We start from the raw sequence: 17973 nt of genomic DNA on the forward strand, positions 1-17973 counted from the left end.
AGACTGGGAACCTATCCGGGCTAGCAAAAGCAAACTTCATAAAATTGCTAGGTGGCTAGTAATATTACAGAGAAACAACCCCCCCAAAAATACATTTAAAAAAAAATATATATATATATATACAGTGGGGAGAAATAGTATTTGATACACTGCCGATTTTGCAGGTTTTCCTACTTACAAAGCATGTAGAGGTCTGAAATTTTTATAATAGGTACACTTCAACGTGAGAGACGTAATCTAAAAGAAAAATCCAGAAAATCACATTGTATGATTTTTAAGTCATTAATTTGCATTTGAATCAAACGCATACTGAATCAAACGCGCCAAGTAAACTGACTTTTTTTGGATATAAAAGAAGGACTTTTTATCGAACAAAACAACCATTTGTTGTGTAGCTGGAACCCTTGGGATTGCAAACAGAGGAAGATCTTCAAAGGTAAGTGATTTATTTTAACGCTATTTCTGATTTTTGTGACGCCTCTGCTGGTTTGAAAAATGTTTTAAATGCTGGTGTATGTGGGGCGCTGTCCTCAGATAATCGCATGGTATGCTTTCGCCGTAAAGCTTTTTGAAATCTGACAACGCGGTTGGATTAACAAGAAGTTAAGCTTTTAAACGATGTAAGACACTTGTATTTTCATGAATGTTTAATATTACAATTCTTGTATTTAAAATTTTGCGCTCTGCAATTTCATGTTGTCGTAGTGGAACGCTAGCGGTACACCAATCCCAATTAAACAGATCTAAATATATGTATGTAACTCTTTCAAGACTGTTGGAAAAGCATTCCAGGTGAGAGAATGCCAAGAGTTTGTAAAGCTGTAAAGCTGTAAAGCTGTCATCAAGGCAAGATATTGAAGAATCTCAAATATAAAATATATTTAAATCTGTTTAACACTTTTGTGGTTAATACATGATTCTATATGTGTTATTTCATTGTGTTGACGTCTTCACTAGTATTCTACAATGTAAAAATAAGGAAAAACCCTTGAATGATTAGGTGTGTCCAAACTTTTGACTGAAACTGTATACAGTTGAAGTCGGAAGTTTACATACACTTAGGTTGGAGTCATTAAAACTTGTTATTCAACCACCCCACAAATTTCTTGTTAACAAACTATAGTTTGGCAAGCTGGTTAGGACATCTACTTTGTGCATGACACAAGTCATTTTTCCAACAATTGTTTACAGACAGATTATTTCACTTATAATTCACTGTATCACAATTCCAGTGGGTCAGAAGTTTATATACACTAAGTTGACTGTGCCTTTAAACAGCTTGGGAAATTCCAGAAAATGATGTCATGGCTATAGAAGCTTCTGATAGGCTAATTGACATCATTTGAGTCAATTGGAGGTGTACCTGTGGCTGTATTTCAAGGCCTACCTTCAAACTCAGTGCCTCTTTGCTTGACATCATGGGAAAATAAAATAAAAATCAGCCAAAACCTCAGAAAAAATATTGGAGACCTCCACAAGTCTGGTTCATCCTTGGGAGTAATTTCCAAATGCCTGAAGGTACCACGCTCATCTGTACAAACAATAGTACGCAGGTATAAACACCATGGGACCACGCAGCCGTCATACCACTCAGGAAGGAGATGTGTTCTGTCTCCTAGAGGTGAATGTACTTTGGTGAGAAAAGTTCAAATCAATCCTAGAACAACAGCAAAGGACGCTGTGAAGATGCTGGAGGAAACAGGTACAAAAGTATCTATATCCACAGTAAAACGAGTCCTATTTCAACATAACCTGAAAGGCCGCTCAGCAAGGAAGAAGCCAATGCTCCAAAACCGCCATAAAAAAGCCAGACTACGGTTTGCAACTGCACATGGGACAAAGATCGTACTTTTTGGAGAAATGTCCTCTGGTCTGATGAAACAAAAAGAGAACTGTTTGGCCATAATGACCATCGTTATGTTTGGAGGAAAAAGGGGGAGGCTTGCAAGCCAAGAACACCATCCCCACCATGAAGCACGGGGGTGGCAGCATCATGTTGTGGGGTGCTTTGCTGCAGGAGGGACTGGTGCACTTCACAAAATTGATGGCATCATGAGGAGGACAATTTGGTGGATATATTGAAGCAACATCTCAAGACATCAGTCAGGAAGTTAAAGCTTGGTCGCAATTGGGTCTTCCAAATGGACAATGACCCCAAGCATACTTCCAAAGTTGTGGCAAAATGGCTTAAGGACAACAAAGACAAGGTATTGGAGTGGCCATCACAAAGCCCTGACCTCAATCCCATAGAACATTTGTGGGCAGAACTGAAAAAGCGTGTGTGAGCAAGGAGGCCTACAAACCTGACTAAGTTACACCAGGTCTGTCAAGAGGTATGGGCCAAAAATCACTCAACTTATTGTGGGAAGCTTGTGGAAGTCTCCCCGAAACGTTTGACCCAAGTTAAACAATTTAAAGGCAATGCTACCAAATACTAATTGAGTGTATGTAAACTTCTGACCCACTGGGAATGTGATGAAAGAAATAAAAGCTGAAATAAATCATTCTCTCTATTATTCTGACATTTCACATTCTTAAAATAAAGTGGTGATCCTAACTGACCTAAAACAGGGAGTTTTTACTTGGATTAAATGTCATGAATTGTGAAAAACTGAGATTAAATGTGTTCGGCTAAGGTGTATGTAAACTTCCGACTTCAACTATATTTATTATTTTTTAAACAGGCCAAATTTGAGAAGGCATGTGCCCCTTTGCCCCATATGGGCATGACGCCTCTGGATGAGGTTGCAGGATTTCGAGGACACCCTACCAGGGTTATCAACTCTTCAACCCCAGGATAAGATGGGCATCAGGGCCACGTTCAGTAGCCAAACACTGTTGAACATTCCAGATAGAAATGCCACGAAAAGAGCCATTGAGATTCCTTATTCTACATGTCTTAGGCATGTTTGTTCTACATGGTATTTTTCTATTTGAATGTTTAAAATGTTGCCTACTGCTGAACGCGACCCAGGTGTACCTCTATTACACATTATAAACTGGGTGGTTCGAGCCCTGAGTGCTGATTGGCTCACAGCCGTGGTATTTCAGGCTGTATACCATGGGTATGACAAAACATTTATTTTTACTGCTCTAATTACGTTGGTAACTAGTTTATAAAAGCAATAAGGCACCTCTGGGATTTGTGGTATATGGCCAATATACCACGGCTAAGGGCTGTGTCCAGGCACTCCGCGTTGCGCCATATACCACAACTCCTCGGGCCTTATTACTTAATTATACATTTATTTCAACCATTTCTCCTTTCACCCCTGCAATGCTGTACAATAATGTAAATGTGCTACTTGCAAGTACAAACTTGCTATTTGCTCGTTGAAAGAAACATTTTCACTAACAGAAGGCTAAGTGTTTTAGACATACTATGTAATGGACATTCAGTTTATCTTGTAAATAAATATATTTATCTGATCAACACTGTGGAATTGGAGTTTACCCAAATTTAAATCATAGACTAAAATCAGTTTTTCCACAAGTCAACACCAGAGGGAACTGATCAGCTACAAAAATACTCCACTACTACACAATCAAGATATACTGAACAAAAATATAAACGCAACATGTAAAGTGTTGGTCCCATGTTTCATGAGCTGAAATAAAATATCTCATAAATGTTCCATATGCACAAAAAGCTTATTTTTCTTTAATTTTGTTTTCATCCCTGTTAGTGAGCATTTTTCCTTTGCCAAGATAATCCATCCACTTGACAGGTGTGGAATATCAAGAAGCTGTTTAAACAGTGTGATCATTACACAGGTGCACCTTATGCTGGGGCCAATAAAAGGCCATTTTAAAATGTGCAGTTTTGTCACACAACACCACAGATGTCTCATGTCTTGAGGGAGCATGCAATTGGCATGCTGACTGCAGTAATGTCCACCTGAGCTGTTGCCAGACAATTTAATATTAATGTATCTACCATAAGCCTGCTCCAACATTGTTTAAGAGAATTTGGCAGTATGTACAACCGGCCTCACAATCACAGACGTCGTGTATGCCGTCGTATGGGCGAGCGGTTTGCTGATGTCAATGTTGTGAAGAGTGCCCCATGGTGTTGGTGGGGTTATGGTATGGGCAGGCATAAACTAAGGGCAACGAACACAATTCTATTTTATCAATGGCAATTTGAACGCATAGAGATACCGTGATGAGATCCTAAGGCCCAACGTCGTGCCATCACCTCATGTTTCACCATAATGCACAACCTCATGTCACAAGGATCTGCACAAAATTCCTGGAAGCCGAAAATGTCCCACTTCTTCCATGGCCTGCATACATACCAGAAATGTCACCCATTGAGCATGTTTGGGATGCGCTGGATCGACGTGTATGACAGCGTGTTCCAGTTCCCGCCAATATCCATCAACTTCGCACAGCCATTGAAGAGTGGGACAATATTCAACAATCAACAGCCTGAGCAACTCTATGCGAAAGAGATGTGTCACTGCATGAGTTGAATGGTGGTCACACCAGATACTGACTGGTTCTCATCCACACCCCTATTTTTTTTTTAAGGTATCTGTGACCAACAGATGCATATCTGTAGTCCCAGTCATGTGAAATCCATCCAATAGGGCCTAATGCATTTATATCAATTGACCGATAAATTGTAAAATCTTTGAAAAACTCAGTAAAATCTTTGAAATTGTTGCCTGTTGCATTTATATTTTTGTTCAGTGTATATATTTTTTATTGTTTGCAGTGAAGCATTTTACATTTGTTGCATTTACGATGTACAACAACCATAGCAAAACCATGTACAGAATTAACTAACTTCAAAGCCATTCATTACCTTCAAACTGATTTAAAAAAAATCTTCATTCAAATTGTTTGTGTAGTTGTTTAAAGTACTTAAGTAAAAATACTTTAAAGTACTACTTAAGTATCTGTACTTTACTATATATATTTCTGACAACTTTTACTACATTCTTAAATAAAATAATGTACTTTTTACTCCATAAAGTTTCCATGACACCCAAAAGTACTCATTACATTTTGAATGCTTAGCAAGCAGGACAGGAAAATTGTGAAATTCACACACTTACCAAGAGAACATCCCTGGTCCTCCCTACTGCCTCTGATCTGATGGACTCACTAAACACACATGCATTGTTTGTAAATTATGTCTGAGTGTTGGAGTGTGCTCCTGGCTACTCGTAAATAAAAAAACAAGTATATTTTAGCAATTACATTTACTTAAGTATATTTAAAACCAAATATTTTTTGACTTTTACTCTTGTAGTATTTTACTGGGGGAATTTCACTTGAGTCCTTTTCTATTAAGGTATCTTTACTTTTACTCAAGTATGACGATTGGGTACTTATTCCATCCACTATGTATGTATGCATGTGTGTGTGTGTGTGTGTAGGTTGTTCTGTGTTATGAGTCATGACTGTGAAATCAGATCATGATAGCGAGCCATCACAAAGCTCCCCTAGCCGTCCGATTGATCAAATAGGAAACTTTCATTCTGCAGTTCAGTAAGAACATCAACTGACTCTTAGAAAACTTTAGATCAGACAAATCCATCCTTAATCTCCAGCCTAAACAGTTTATCACCAACCATACAATTCCACACAATCTAGAGGAGATTACTTGAACTGAGTGTCCTACAGTTTGTTTCCACAACAAAGAGAAATCAATATGCCACTGTTGGTTGTTTAAAAAATGAAAAGTTGACGGAGTCAGCCAAGTTCAGACCTCTTCTTCAGTAGTATGGCCTCCTCGGGTTGTTCTGAGAAGAGAGACAGACGTATTACTCCAAACTCTTGCCGATGCAAGGTCATCTAAACAGAACAGCTTACATGTTATGTAGTAGTTACCAGTGGGTTAGGCCTGAAGCGGTAGGCCAGCATCATCCTCTTTCTGAAAGCATCATACTCATCGTCCTGTCCTGAGAGCTCAGAGGGCCGGTCCACGCCAAACCCTGCCCCGTCAACAGCCGTGGTTCCCCTGGAACAAACACACCACATCAGCTGGCTAGGTGTATGTCTCTGTGTGTGTGTAAGCTGTGTAGAAGACCTTGTATCAGACAATACTGTGTGTACTCATGTGAAGTGTTTGTGTCCATGTCTGAGTGCAAATGTGTATACTATGTGTCTGTGAGTGTGTGTATTTGACAGCCCCCAACCTGTGGACCGGAGTCTTGATGCCCTGTCCGCCAGAGCCAAGCCCATCGCCCTCCTTCCAGCCCATCTTCATGAGCATCTGGAAACCAAGGTTCTCCACCGTCAGCTTAAACTCCTTATACTCCGAGTAGTCTGGGTTACGGCCCTCCTGCAGAACACAAGGCAAGAACATGAGAATAGAATATGTGTTTCACAAATGGTGGTTCACAGGTAATTCCTTTTGGGCAGAGGCTAGACAACGAAGGGGTCAAGGACCAAGTGGTGAAGAGAACAGATGGGGAGTGGACCGACCTTGAGTGCCTTGAAGGTCTCCATAAACTTCTCCAGCTCCTCCGGAGGTAGGAAGTCACCAATGAAGTGCTTCCCCTTTCCCATGTCAGTCAGCGACTCTGCCCACTCTGGAGGAAGACACAAGCATAAACACCAAATCACTTCAGGGCCGTGGTCAGCAGGACACAATGTATTGGAACTTTCAGATTAAACGTAGCCCAGGTTATTATGACGGAGTTCATCTCAGTAGATTAATGAATTGTAGTAGTAACAAACTGATCTTTTGAAGAATGAAATCTCACATTCAAATGAACTTGAAGTTGAAAAATGTTGACATTTTCCTTCATATTCATCATCTTCAGCACCACCCCAACATTAACATATGTGATAATTGTGGATTTCTATGTTTTGTAGTAAAACAGATAGAGGAAGATAAGTGTTTCCAAAGTCATCATTGGTGTGCATCGTGTCATTTTAACCAATTATAAGGAGGCATTGCCTACTAATTGGTTGGTGTCTTTGTAAACACTTATCTTTTTAACTACAAAACATGGAAATGCACAATGTTGGGGTGGTGCTGGAGATGATGAATATGAAGGTGGATTTTTTAAATTTTATTTCCCTTTGAGCCCTTTCACTTGAACAGAAGCAAATCGTTTCACATTGCAGCTGACTTGAAAGGCGAGTTGAGACTGACTGATCTACAAAATCACCTTGCATCATAAATAACTACTCAATATGATTTGTAGATCATAATTTACCCATGATACATCACGGTTCTGAAAATCTTGAACACTGTCTTCATGAATCTTACCACGTGTTTTCTCCATCTCCATGTGCCGGAGGCGGTGCTCCCAGGTGCCAGCCTGCTGGTCCACCTCCTCGTCACTATCGTACTCGTGGGAGTGGTCCCGCACCGCCTTCTCCCACATCACCTGCATCTCTGCCATGGCACGCTTATGCTTCATGATCATGTCAAACATCTCCTGCATCTGCGGTGGGAACACAGACACACCACACACACGCATGTGCAGGCCGGACACACACCTCAGGCAAGGTTTCAGGGACAGATTGCAAGGTGGCTGAGAACGAACGCAACTGAGCCCATCTCAGTTCTCGGTTTTGTTAAAGGTTTGAAGTATGCTATGCACCCCCATACCAAACCAAGGATTAACACCGCCCAGTCCCCTACAATTCAAACTGGGAAAGTACAATGTGCTGCCATAGTCTATTGTGCTGTCTGTCAGTCATGTAGTACCTCCTGTTGCTCTTTGAGCTGTTTCTTCTGGTCGTCTGAGAGCTCAGTCACTCCCACCAGGCCCATAGGCTTTCCCTTCTTATAGCCCAGATCCCTCAGTTCATTAACTGAAACACACACACACCATAAACACACACACAGCATGGATGGACATACCTTACAAACACTGTTTTTAGTCTTATACTATAACTTCTGTCTCTGTGTGTGTTATACAAGAGGCTGAACATACACTTAGTGGACAAAAAAAAAAAAACAGGAACACCTGCTCTTTCTATGAGAGACTGACCAGGTGAATCCAGGTGAAAGCTATGATCCCTTATTGATGTCACTTGTTCAATCCACTTCAATCAGTGTAGACGAAGGGGAGAAGACAGGTTAAATAATGATTTTTAAGCTTTGAGACATGGGTTGTGTATGTGTGCCATTCAGAGGGCGAATGGGCAAGACAAAATATTTCAGTGCCTTTGAACAGGGTATGGTAGTAGGTGCCAGGTGCACTGGTTTGAGGGTGTCAAGAACTGCAAGGCTGCTGAGATTTTCACGTGCAACAGTTTCCCGTTTGTATCAAGAATGGTCCACAACCCAAAGGACATCCAGCCAACTTGACACAACTGTGGGAAGCATTGGAGTCAACATGGGTCAGCATCCCTGTGGAACGCTTGACACCTTGTAGAGTCCATGCCCCAACAAATTGAGGCTGTTCTGTGGGCAAAGGGAGGTGTAACTCAATATTTGGATTGTGTTCCTAATGTTTTGTACACTCTGTGTATGTGTGTTTGATTACCAGAGAGACACGGGCTGGGCTCTGGCTCCTCCTCCTTGGGGATGATGATGGGTTGCAGTGACAGATCCACCTTGTCGTCCTCCGACCCCCAGCGGCTCTTCCTCTTCCTCTTCACCACGGGCGTACCTGACACTTCCTGTTTTATCCCCAGACCCGGCTCCAGCTTTACTTGACCCACCAGGTAGGGGTAGTGAGGGGGCGGAGGCGGGGGAGGATAGGTCAGGGGAGGGGCGGCCGGTCTCTTGAGCTCCACCTCAGGCTCCTGCTTAATCGTTGGAGGGGGGCTCTGGGCATTTTTGGCCTGGCGGTACTCCTCCACCTTCTCCTTGTAGAAACGGTGGGCGGGGCTTTGGAGGTCATATAGAAAACTGAGAAAAGGAAGAAGAAATATGCTGTCTTTTGTGGTATTTTATCCAATTTACATGTCAGCATTACTTACTTTATTTTATTCAAAACTTATGACAAATCAATGTCTTCTTAGGCAACAATAAAATACAATTGGATGAATACAATAAACGCTCTCGTTACAATATCTGAGACTGTCACTAACCTGAAGGTGGGGTTTTCCTGGTTGTGCTGGGCGGCGATGGCTTCCACCTCGGGGCCACCATCGGCCACAAACATGGCCAGCTTCTCAGCCACCCTCTGGGTCTCCTCGTCCACTGGGGGGGAGACTTTAAGCAGCCTATCAGTACTGGGGCTCAACTCACACTACTACCGTACCGTACTCAACTGGCCCTCACACACCCGCCTACAGCCAGTAGGGGATAAGAAGAGGGGGGGAAGGAGGAGGAGGAGCAGGGGGACACGGTGGTGATTGGGGAAGTGTATTGTATGGATTTGATAATGGAATACAGACCTAATCTTAAAATTGGTGAACAAATAACACCATGAAACGTTGTGGGTAATCATAATGTGTCGTGAATGACTTGTATCATGGTCAAAGTATTCAGTAAATCATTGTGTATCTGTAACTTGAAGCTTCGATCCTCATCGTTTTTTGTTTTAATGGTTACTTTCAACATCAACTAAAACTCTCCAAGGAGGGCAATTATATTTATCTCACATATGACTCATTCACATGTATAAATATAGATTACAGATTAAAAGAACACCATCAGTCTTTGAGAGAGTGAGGAACTGTGTGTGGTAGAGAGAGACAGAGAGAGTGAGAGAGAAACTGATATAGGTAATCTTACCATGAGAACGTGATGGCGTCTCATGTTTTGAGTGATCCTTTCGGAGTTCAGCAACTCTCTTTCGGTAATAAAGATAATCCTGGCTGTTATTATCATACAAAAATCTGTAAGGTGGAGGGAAAAGATCTTTATATCAGCACTAAAAGAGGCACCATTACATACACTATATACTAGCTATACATTTAACATATTGTTAGTAGCTACATCCATACAAACTTACGAGAAAACAGGGTTGTCCTTGTAGTCCTCCTTGGCCTTCCTCTCTAGCTCAGGCCCTCCCTCAGCCACAAAGGCCGCCATCTTGTCCAGGATAAGTCGTGTGTCTGGGTCTTCTGGGGGAAAGACTTTAAGAGGACTATGAGTACGTTACCTTTACTCTACTGTAGAAGGTTATGAGAATTCAGGCAAAGCATTATTCTCAGGAAGCAGCTACTCTGCAACTGAAATACACAGTCAATGACATGGGTGAAATGACAACATGTAGAATAGGACAGAATCTGACTTGCACCCAGGCTCCTGGCAGTCCTTTGATATTTAAAAACACAGATCATGAATTACCTTTGATTTCTAGGAAGCTTGAGTCATCAACTTCCTCATCATCACATCTTCATCTGGGGAGCTGAATATGCTAGGTCTTTGGGGGAGAAGCAGGGTCTTCTTGGACTGGGAGTAGTTCTTAAACTGGCTTAGCATGCTGCTGATCCCTAGACCGGGTCGCTTGCCGATGAGAATGCTCTTCATCTGGGGCTGAGACACTCCTGACGACGGACTGGGGGTGGATGATGACGGGGCTTTGGTGTCACTACTGGAGCCTGGAGAGGGTACACAACTGGGTTAATCTCACATTCATTGTTTAATGAATCCAGAAGAAAAAGTAATGAATAAATTATTATTGTGTTATTACCATTTTATTTAATCATTTCTGTGCAATTAAAATAAAGTTATATTGAAACCAATTAAAGAGCTCGCTATCTCACCAGAGTCGGAGCTGGGTTTGTCCTTCTGACGCTTCATAAACTGCTGCAAGAAGCTTCCGTCGTTCACATACTTGTTGTTGTTCGAAGAGTGTCCCTGTGAACTGTGTAAATTGTGGGGATAAGAAGTCAAAATCAATGGCTACAGTCAAGTGGGCCAGAATCAAGTACTTCCAGCAGGGATTGAGCAGAGTTTTGATGAGAGGTATTTGTAGTGTTTAGAAGACTAGGATCTACTGTACCTTGGTGGCAGTGGCTTGTTGGGAGCCTGAAGGCTCTTTTTCTTGGCTTGCTCTGCCATCTTAGCCTCGATCTCGCGCTTCTTCTGGGCGATCAGCTCCTCCTGACGGAGAATGTTCACACTCATCCTGTTCTTCTGGGCTGGCCGGAACTTGTTGTTCCAGCCTCCTCTCCCTGCAGTGGGAATAAAACAAACAGTGGAAGAGTTGGGAGCAGTTGTTATTGGTGTCCTACTACCAATAATGTTAGTCACAAGAGGTGATCTCGTTTGTAATTGCTCTAGCTATCTTCGTGAGTATTTCAGTAAAAGTCGTATGTGACTAGCTAAGTTATCTATATATTATGAAGAATGAACTTCCCTGAATGTTAGGAATGTGTAGACATGTCAGGGACTATATCTTGCTGCATTGAGGATGTCTCCTTTCCCTTTGATTATATTTGTTGTCACAGACTTGAGAAGCAGCCAGCAGGCCAGGGTTGGTAAAAATAAAATTCTAAAACTGGCTAGTTAGCTCGCTACAAGGTGGCATCAAGACGTTAGCAATAAATAGCTAAAATACCAAACTACAACTAATTATGTAATGAATTTGACATTATGTGGTTGATTCTGATTGTGGCTACCGATTTTTTTGATGAATGTTGATATATCAACAACTACAAATCCTGTTGATGGGAGGTGGTAACAAATGTTAGCTAGCTAAGTAGCTAACGCGTTAGTTATGTAGTTAGCTAGCGCAAATAACCACATTTGATGAGGCAAGAGTTTATTGTTAAGCATTTTAAAATAGTTAAGGTCTGTCATTTAAATTATTGCGAGCGTTTACCTGTATCTCCGGACTCCATAGTTGCAGCTAACCAGATCTGTATTCCCTGATACGAGCTATCTGTTGCTAAGCTAGCTAGCGCTTCGCTAGTTTCCGCTTCCTGTTCGTCTCGCAAATCGATGCATTTTGTCGGTTGTCGCTACCCGTACACGTTCCCTCTCGGTTGTCTGGTAGAGAATCCGAAGATGGCTGAAGCTCCCCCACGGCCCTGCCGGTTTTTTTGTCACCGATGTTCAGCAGAGATCAACCCTCGTCTCCCGGTAAGCATTCCAGAGAGGTTTTTGTTGTTCACGAAAGGAAACCATGGCCAGCTAAGTGGGGTTTGTCTTATTTTATCCACGATTTCCTCTGGCTGAAGCATGACAGCTAGCTAACGTTAGCTTGTAACGTTAGCTAGTGGAACGTTCACGTTGCCAATCATTTGACAGCTATAGTTTCGTTTGCAATCTTGCCAGCTACCAAAATAGCTTGTAGTTTGCCTGTTAGGATGTTTCGAGATCATGCCTCTGTGACTTGTTGGATTAGCTAAGAAGTTACCCATGTCTTACAGTGACAGCGTGTCTGTCTCTTTTTATGATATGAGACCTGTTCATGATTATGGCAGCTTGCCGGATAAACAGGGAAATCGGCCCCTAGCACATCCAAAGGTAGATAGCTACCTAACTTTAAAGCGGAAATCAGCAGTTGAAACAATAACAAAGCGACTCTCCACCACTGTTTCATGACTGGAGAAATCTAGCCACTCTCAAATTCAAAGCTATAGATGTAAGAAATTACCATCCATGATATCAAAAGTATAGTTTAACCATGCTTTTAGGATAAATAGTGTTTGTTTACATTTACTTTGTTTACAAACAGTGGATTAAATATACTTATATTTTGGGTTCTGATAGGATAGGACAGTTGAACTAAGCTCATAATGCATTTATAAGTTATATTCTTCAAGAATCAATGGGTACATATAATTCATTTATACATCCACAAATGGATGTAGCAACTGCCGATTACCCCTTTAAGCTATGATCTCACAAAGTGTGACTTTCAAAAAACACAATCATTAGGCTATGTACACCACCAACTCATTTCCATAGCTGCAACAACCTGTTTTAACAGTCTGTTGTTGTATGGTCATTCAAAGGAAGCTTCTTGAATTGTACAGTGCAGTAGCTTTCAGATATCTACCTGCATGGAGAGCCTTTGCAAAGAGCTAATGGTACTCAAAGATCTCTCAATAGCAATGGATTGAATGGATCATCAGCTATTGTTAAAATGATCAACTTTGGGAATGGAGCTACAGCGTGTAAGGTCAATAGCTAACTTGTTTGATTTTGAATTCAAGCCACATCTGGTTGAAGCTAGCTAACAATCTTAATTCCCAGATACATACATAGCCTACATGGGCAAGGTTGTTGTTTTGTTTTGCTTCAGATCAAATTAAAATATTAAAGTGTATGAGACTGACAGATGACAATTATGATTATGTTATAAATTAGATGTATCTCTGCTTTCCTGCAGGAGTACACATGTCCGCGGTGTGAATCTGGCTTCATTGAAGAGCTATCAGTGGAGAGAAGGTAGCCTACAGTATCATCTGCCTGTCTATCAGAGTTTAAAGCCCTTTCAGCAGCACTTCTCCATTGACAATGCTATATGTGTCTGGGAAACAGGCTGTCAGTGTTTAGGCTCATTTCTATCACATTGGTTCATAGTTGAAGATAAGATGAGAACCTGACATTTTTTTGTATTTTATTTATTTCCAGCACTGAAAATGGGTCCACATCCACTGCCTCCACCAGCGATCAGAACCGTCCGACTTTTGAGGTTAGTGACACAGAACTCCTTTGTTCCTCAACTCAACAGTTGGTCCTCATGAACTCATGCACCTTGGTTGGACTGCAAGGTAGTGACAGTATATGTTTCACTCTTTGTCCTTCCTAAGAGTATGGACCACCAGCACATGTTTACATTTCCGCCCGGATACGGCCAGTTCGCTCTGGGGATTTTTGACGAGAATTTCGACCTCCGAGCGGGGCTGCCAGCAGAAGACAACCGCGAGACGGAGAACCGGCGGGAACGGGAGATGGCGTCACGGCAACGGTACAGCACTCGGCAACCACAGGGACGACACATGCCACGGCGACCGGGACAGAGACACGAAGGAGTGCCCACATTAGAGGGGTAAGGAACACTTTCCAGCTTGCTTGCCCTATGAAACATTGTTTGCCCTGTAGGAAAGAGATGAAAAAGGAATTCATACACTACTTGTGTCGTGACATGACTCAGTTTTCTTCAGGAATAACTCAGGAAGTCAAATCAAATATTATTTGTCACATGCGCCGATTACAACCTTACAGTGAAATGCTTAAGTGACTGAGATATTTCTCATTGTCCCTCTGCAGAATCATCCAGCAGCTAGTGAATGGAATCATAGCACCTACAGCCATGCCGAACATTGCAATGGGACCATGGTATGTGCACCGTGTTATTATATAATTACCAGGAAAATTGACGTACTAGTTACTGTGTGTTTCTAGTCATTTCTTGGAATTCTCTTGATAGGGGCATGCTACACTCAAATCCAATGGACTACGCTTGGGGTGCCAATGGACTTGATTCTATCATTACCCAGGTATACCCAAATCCTCTACACTTCACAAGGGATTCAATTACAAATTCTGGTGACACATTTGCACAATCTAATAAAACAACTTTCCCTTTCTCCTCTGTAGTTATTAAATCAGTTTGAGAACACTGGTCCTCCTCCTGCTGACAGAGAGAGGATAAAGAACCTTCCCAGCATCCAGATCACAGAGGAACATGTGGGTGAGTCAACAACAACAGCTTTTCACAGCCCCTCCAGGATTCTGGGATCACGCTTTTTTGGGTGCAAAAGCAACAATTCCCTGCATATTATGCAAGGACTTGCAAATTTAACCAATCACTGCACCATTTCCGCATAAATAAGTCAAATGATCGCATATAATCGCATTGCAGAAAGATGGCTCGCAATTTCAACCAATCACTGCACATCTACTGTATAATATGGTTCAATCAAGCCACACGTCAACAAACTTTTCCCCATGTCAGCGCATTGTCACGACAAATTGGACAAAATCATGGCATATTGCCATGTAAAATGTCAGAATTGCCGCAGCAAAATCAAGTGGAATTTTGGAGGGACTGATCACTCAACCACAGAGGTCAAAAATAATTTTAAAGGTATAGTTCACAACAAAATATTGTATTTTATTGCAGGTTCCAGTTTAGAATGTTCTGTGTGCAAGGAAGACTACAGTGTAGGGGAGACTGTGAGGCAACTTCCGTGCAATCACCTGTTTCACAATGACTGTATAGTACCATGGCTGGAACAGGTATGTGCTTTATCACCTCAGTTTAATTCCTTTTAAATGCAGTGGTTTGCATGGTAATGTGTTCTCATTGTCTAAGCTGTAAGCTGAACCTCGTTTTTGTGACCCTCTCTCCCTCCCTCAGCACGACACATGTCCAGTGTGCAGAAAGAGCCTCAGTGGACAGAACACAGCCACGGACCCCCCTGGACTTTCAGGAATGAACTTCTCCCCTTCCTCCTCTTCCTCATCCTCTTCCAGCTCCCCCAGTAACGAGAACGCTGCCAACAACTCCTAGATCTCCATCACCATCACACCTCGATCACACCTCCTGCACACAACCAACACCTCACCCCCACCCTAGGCAGACTTTCACCCCCACTCTACCACTGGCTCAGGAGAGTCTGAAGGGCCGCCCCTCTCAGTGCTCTCTTTAAGGTCCACTGGGAGAAGCTGCTGGGGAGATGACTCTACTCTGGAGGTGAAACGATAAACACAATATGGACATTGAGACGTTCTTTTTAGTTTATTTGATCCCCTTTCTATTGTGAACTTTGAACACACGATCATTCCTTCCCATGTGTGAGGACTGGAGTGGATGCCGGCATCAGTATTGTTGCTTCTGTAAAAGGAGAGAGTGAAGATGAAACTGGAGAAGGATCCGAACAGGCTGTGGTGTATAAAAGTATCCACGTTTGAACCGCAGTGGACTGCGACTTGACTGAGACATTGTCATGTCTTTTTGCCATAAGATGGGGACACACATTTTATATTTAAAAGAGAAAGTGTTTAAAGTTTTTTTTTTTTTTTTTTTTTTACTCAACCGTGGTGGTACAGACTTCCATGCCGAAGGAGAGAGATATGTCTACATAGAGGTATTCATATTTAAGAACATAAACAAGCAGGTCAGTCACTGTACAGCCAACTGAAGAATATCTTACAGAGAGAACTGAGTGTATGCATCTGATTTTAGAATGATTTATTTGCACTTTTCTGTTGCACTACATTCTGTTTGGTTTCAGGATTGAGAATTTTTGGAAACTACAACTGAACAAAAATGTTTTTGCATCTCTGAACTTTTCCTCATTCATTTTAATGCTCATATTGTGATTCTCACATTAAAGTCTCAATTTATCAGCATTTTTCCTAAATGTTTGTATTCTCAAATTTCTTGTAGGCTACTATCAAAAGTGGCAAACATTCTCACTCAGTTTCCTCGAATGTCCCATACAATGAATTTCAGTTCAATACATTTTTATATACATATTCTATTGTAAGTTAATAATTTGTTAGGGTAAAATAATAATACAACACCGAAACTGGACTATACTGCAGTTTTGATGATAGCGCTATACTATGACGGTAAGTAGAAAATGCATTTATTCTGGACGATTCTAGAATGTTCTGCTGTGTGAAAAAGTTTTTTAATGGTGAAATATGAGGTTTCTGGAATTCTCTGCCTTGTTCTAATACTTTAGAAATGCACCCTTCCTTCCTCCATTGTACAAAATTCTCACTAATTATTCCCGATGGGAGAGGTGAAGCGCTACAGTAGCACCAGCATAGTCATGTCAGATCAGTAGTTAGTCACTTCAAGGAAGGAAGGTAGGTAGTAACTAGGAATGGTGGATTTCTGAAGTATTTAAACCGGGCGCTGAACAATAAGCAGGGGCTGAAAGCCATTATGTGAAACTATTATATACTATCAGGCTAAGTGGTGCCATGTTGATTAGTAATCACCTAATAACCCAATCAACACGGTTTAATTATGAGCACAGCATAGGAGCCAATCATAGCTCTGCTCCCTCAGGAGTCCTGTCCTGAAGGAGGAAATGGAGAGAATTCTGTCTCAGGCAGCAGGCTCTGGAGACAGACGGCCCTGGTACACTTCTCACTGTCTCAGGCAGCAGGCTCTGGAGACAGACGGCCCTGGTACACTTCTCACTGTCTCAGGCAGCAGGCTCCGGAGACAGACGGCCGTGGTACACTTCTCACTGTCTCAGGCAGCAGGCTCTGGAGACAGACGGCCCTGGTACACTTCTCACTGTCTCAGGCAGCAGGCTCCGGAGACAGACGGCCCTGGTACACTTCTCACTGTCTCAGGCAGCAGGCCTTGGAGACAGACGGCCCTGGTACACTTCTCACTGTCTCAGGCAGCAGGCTCTGGAGACAGACGGCCGTGGTACACTTCTCACTGTCTCAGGCAGCAGGCTCTGGAGACAGACGGCCCTGGTACACTTCTCACTGTCTCAGGCAGCAGGCTCTGGAGACAGACGGCCGTGGTACACTTCTCACTGTCTCAGGCAGCAGGCTCTGGAGACAGACGGCCCTGGTACACTTCTCACTGTCTCAGGCAGCAGGCTCTGGAGACAGACGGCCGTGGTACACTTCTCACTGTCTCAGGCAGCAGGCTTTGGAGACAGACGGCCCTGGTACACTTCTCACTGTCTCAGGCAGCAGGCTCGAGACAGACGGCCATGGTACACTTCTCACTGTCTCAGGCAGCAGGCTCTGGAGACAGACGGCCGTGGTACACTTCTCACTGTCTCAGGCAGCAGGCTCTGGAGACAGATGGCCGTGGTACACCTCTCACTGTCTCAGGCAGCAGGCTCTGGAGACAGACGGCCGTGGTACACTTCTCACTGTCTCAGGCAGCAGGCTCTGGAGACAGACGGCCGTGGTACACTTCTCACTGTCTCAGGCAGCAGGCCTTGGAGACAGACGGCCCTGGTACACTTCTCACTGTCTCAGGCAGCAGGCTCTGGAGACAGACGGCCCTGGTACACTTCTCACTGTCTCAGGCAGCAGGCTCTGGAGACAGACGGCACTGGTACACTTCTCACTGTCTCAGGCAGCAGGCTCTGGAGACAGACGGCCCTGGTACACTTCTCACTGTCTCAGGCAGCAGGCTCTGGAGACAGACGGCCCTG

At 42.8% G+C, this 17973-nt stretch overlaps 2 protein-coding genes across 2 annotated transcripts; one reads left to right on the top strand and one right to left on the bottom strand.

Annotated features, from left to right (window-relative positions):
* Positions 1-4684: 4684 nt before the first annotated feature.
* On the bottom strand, positions 4685-11822 carry LOC139550299 (SURP and G-patch domain-containing protein 1-like). Its single transcript, XM_071361108.1, is given in 15 exon segments — positions 4685-5753; positions 5842-5971; positions 6150-6295; positions 6439-6545; positions 7232-7409; positions 7676-7782; positions 8460-8827; positions 9010-9133; positions 9659-9762; positions 9879-10002; positions 10217-10259; positions 10262-10470; positions 10636-10736; positions 10875-11046; positions 11697-11822. Coding segments are annotated over 15 exon segments (1959 nt in total). The 5' UTR covers positions 11716-11822; the 3' UTR covers positions 4685-5726.
* LOC139550301 (E3 ubiquitin-protein ligase RNF126-like) lies at positions 11816-16194 on the top strand. The gene is made up of 9 exons (XM_071361111.1): positions 11816-11956; positions 13212-13270; positions 13457-13517; positions 13636-13874; positions 14096-14164; positions 14256-14325; positions 14426-14519; positions 14952-15067; positions 15189-16194. The coding sequence occupies exons 1-9, from the start codon at positions 11816-11818 to the stop codon at positions 15339-15341; spliced, it is 1002 nt and encodes a 333-aa protein (XP_071217212.1). The 3' UTR covers positions 15342-16194.
* Positions 16195-17973: the final 1779 nt, after the last annotated feature.

This window comes from Salvelinus alpinus, chromosome 23 (assembly GCF_045679555.1).
Source record: "Salvelinus alpinus chromosome 23, SLU_Salpinus.1, whole genome shotgun sequence".
Taxonomy (NCBI): Eukaryota; Metazoa; Chordata; class Actinopteri; order Salmoniformes; family Salmonidae; genus Salvelinus; species Salvelinus alpinus.

What these genes read in the sequence shown, in the direction of transcription:
- LOC139550301 (XM_071361111.1), top strand. Translation starts at nt 11,816, where the DNA reads ATGCATTTTGTCGGTTGTCGCTACCCGTACACGTTCCCTCTCGGTTGT. An exon ending in AGAACCGTCCGACTTTTGAG is followed by an intron (nt 13,518 to 13,635) that starts GTTAGTGACACA and finishes GTCCTTCCTAAG; the next exon opens with AGTATGGACCACCAGCACAT. An exon ending in GATCACAGAGGAACATGTGG is followed by an intron (nt 14,520 to 14,951) that starts GTGAGTCAACAA and finishes ATTTTATTGCAG; the next exon opens with GTTCCAGTTTAGAATGTTCT.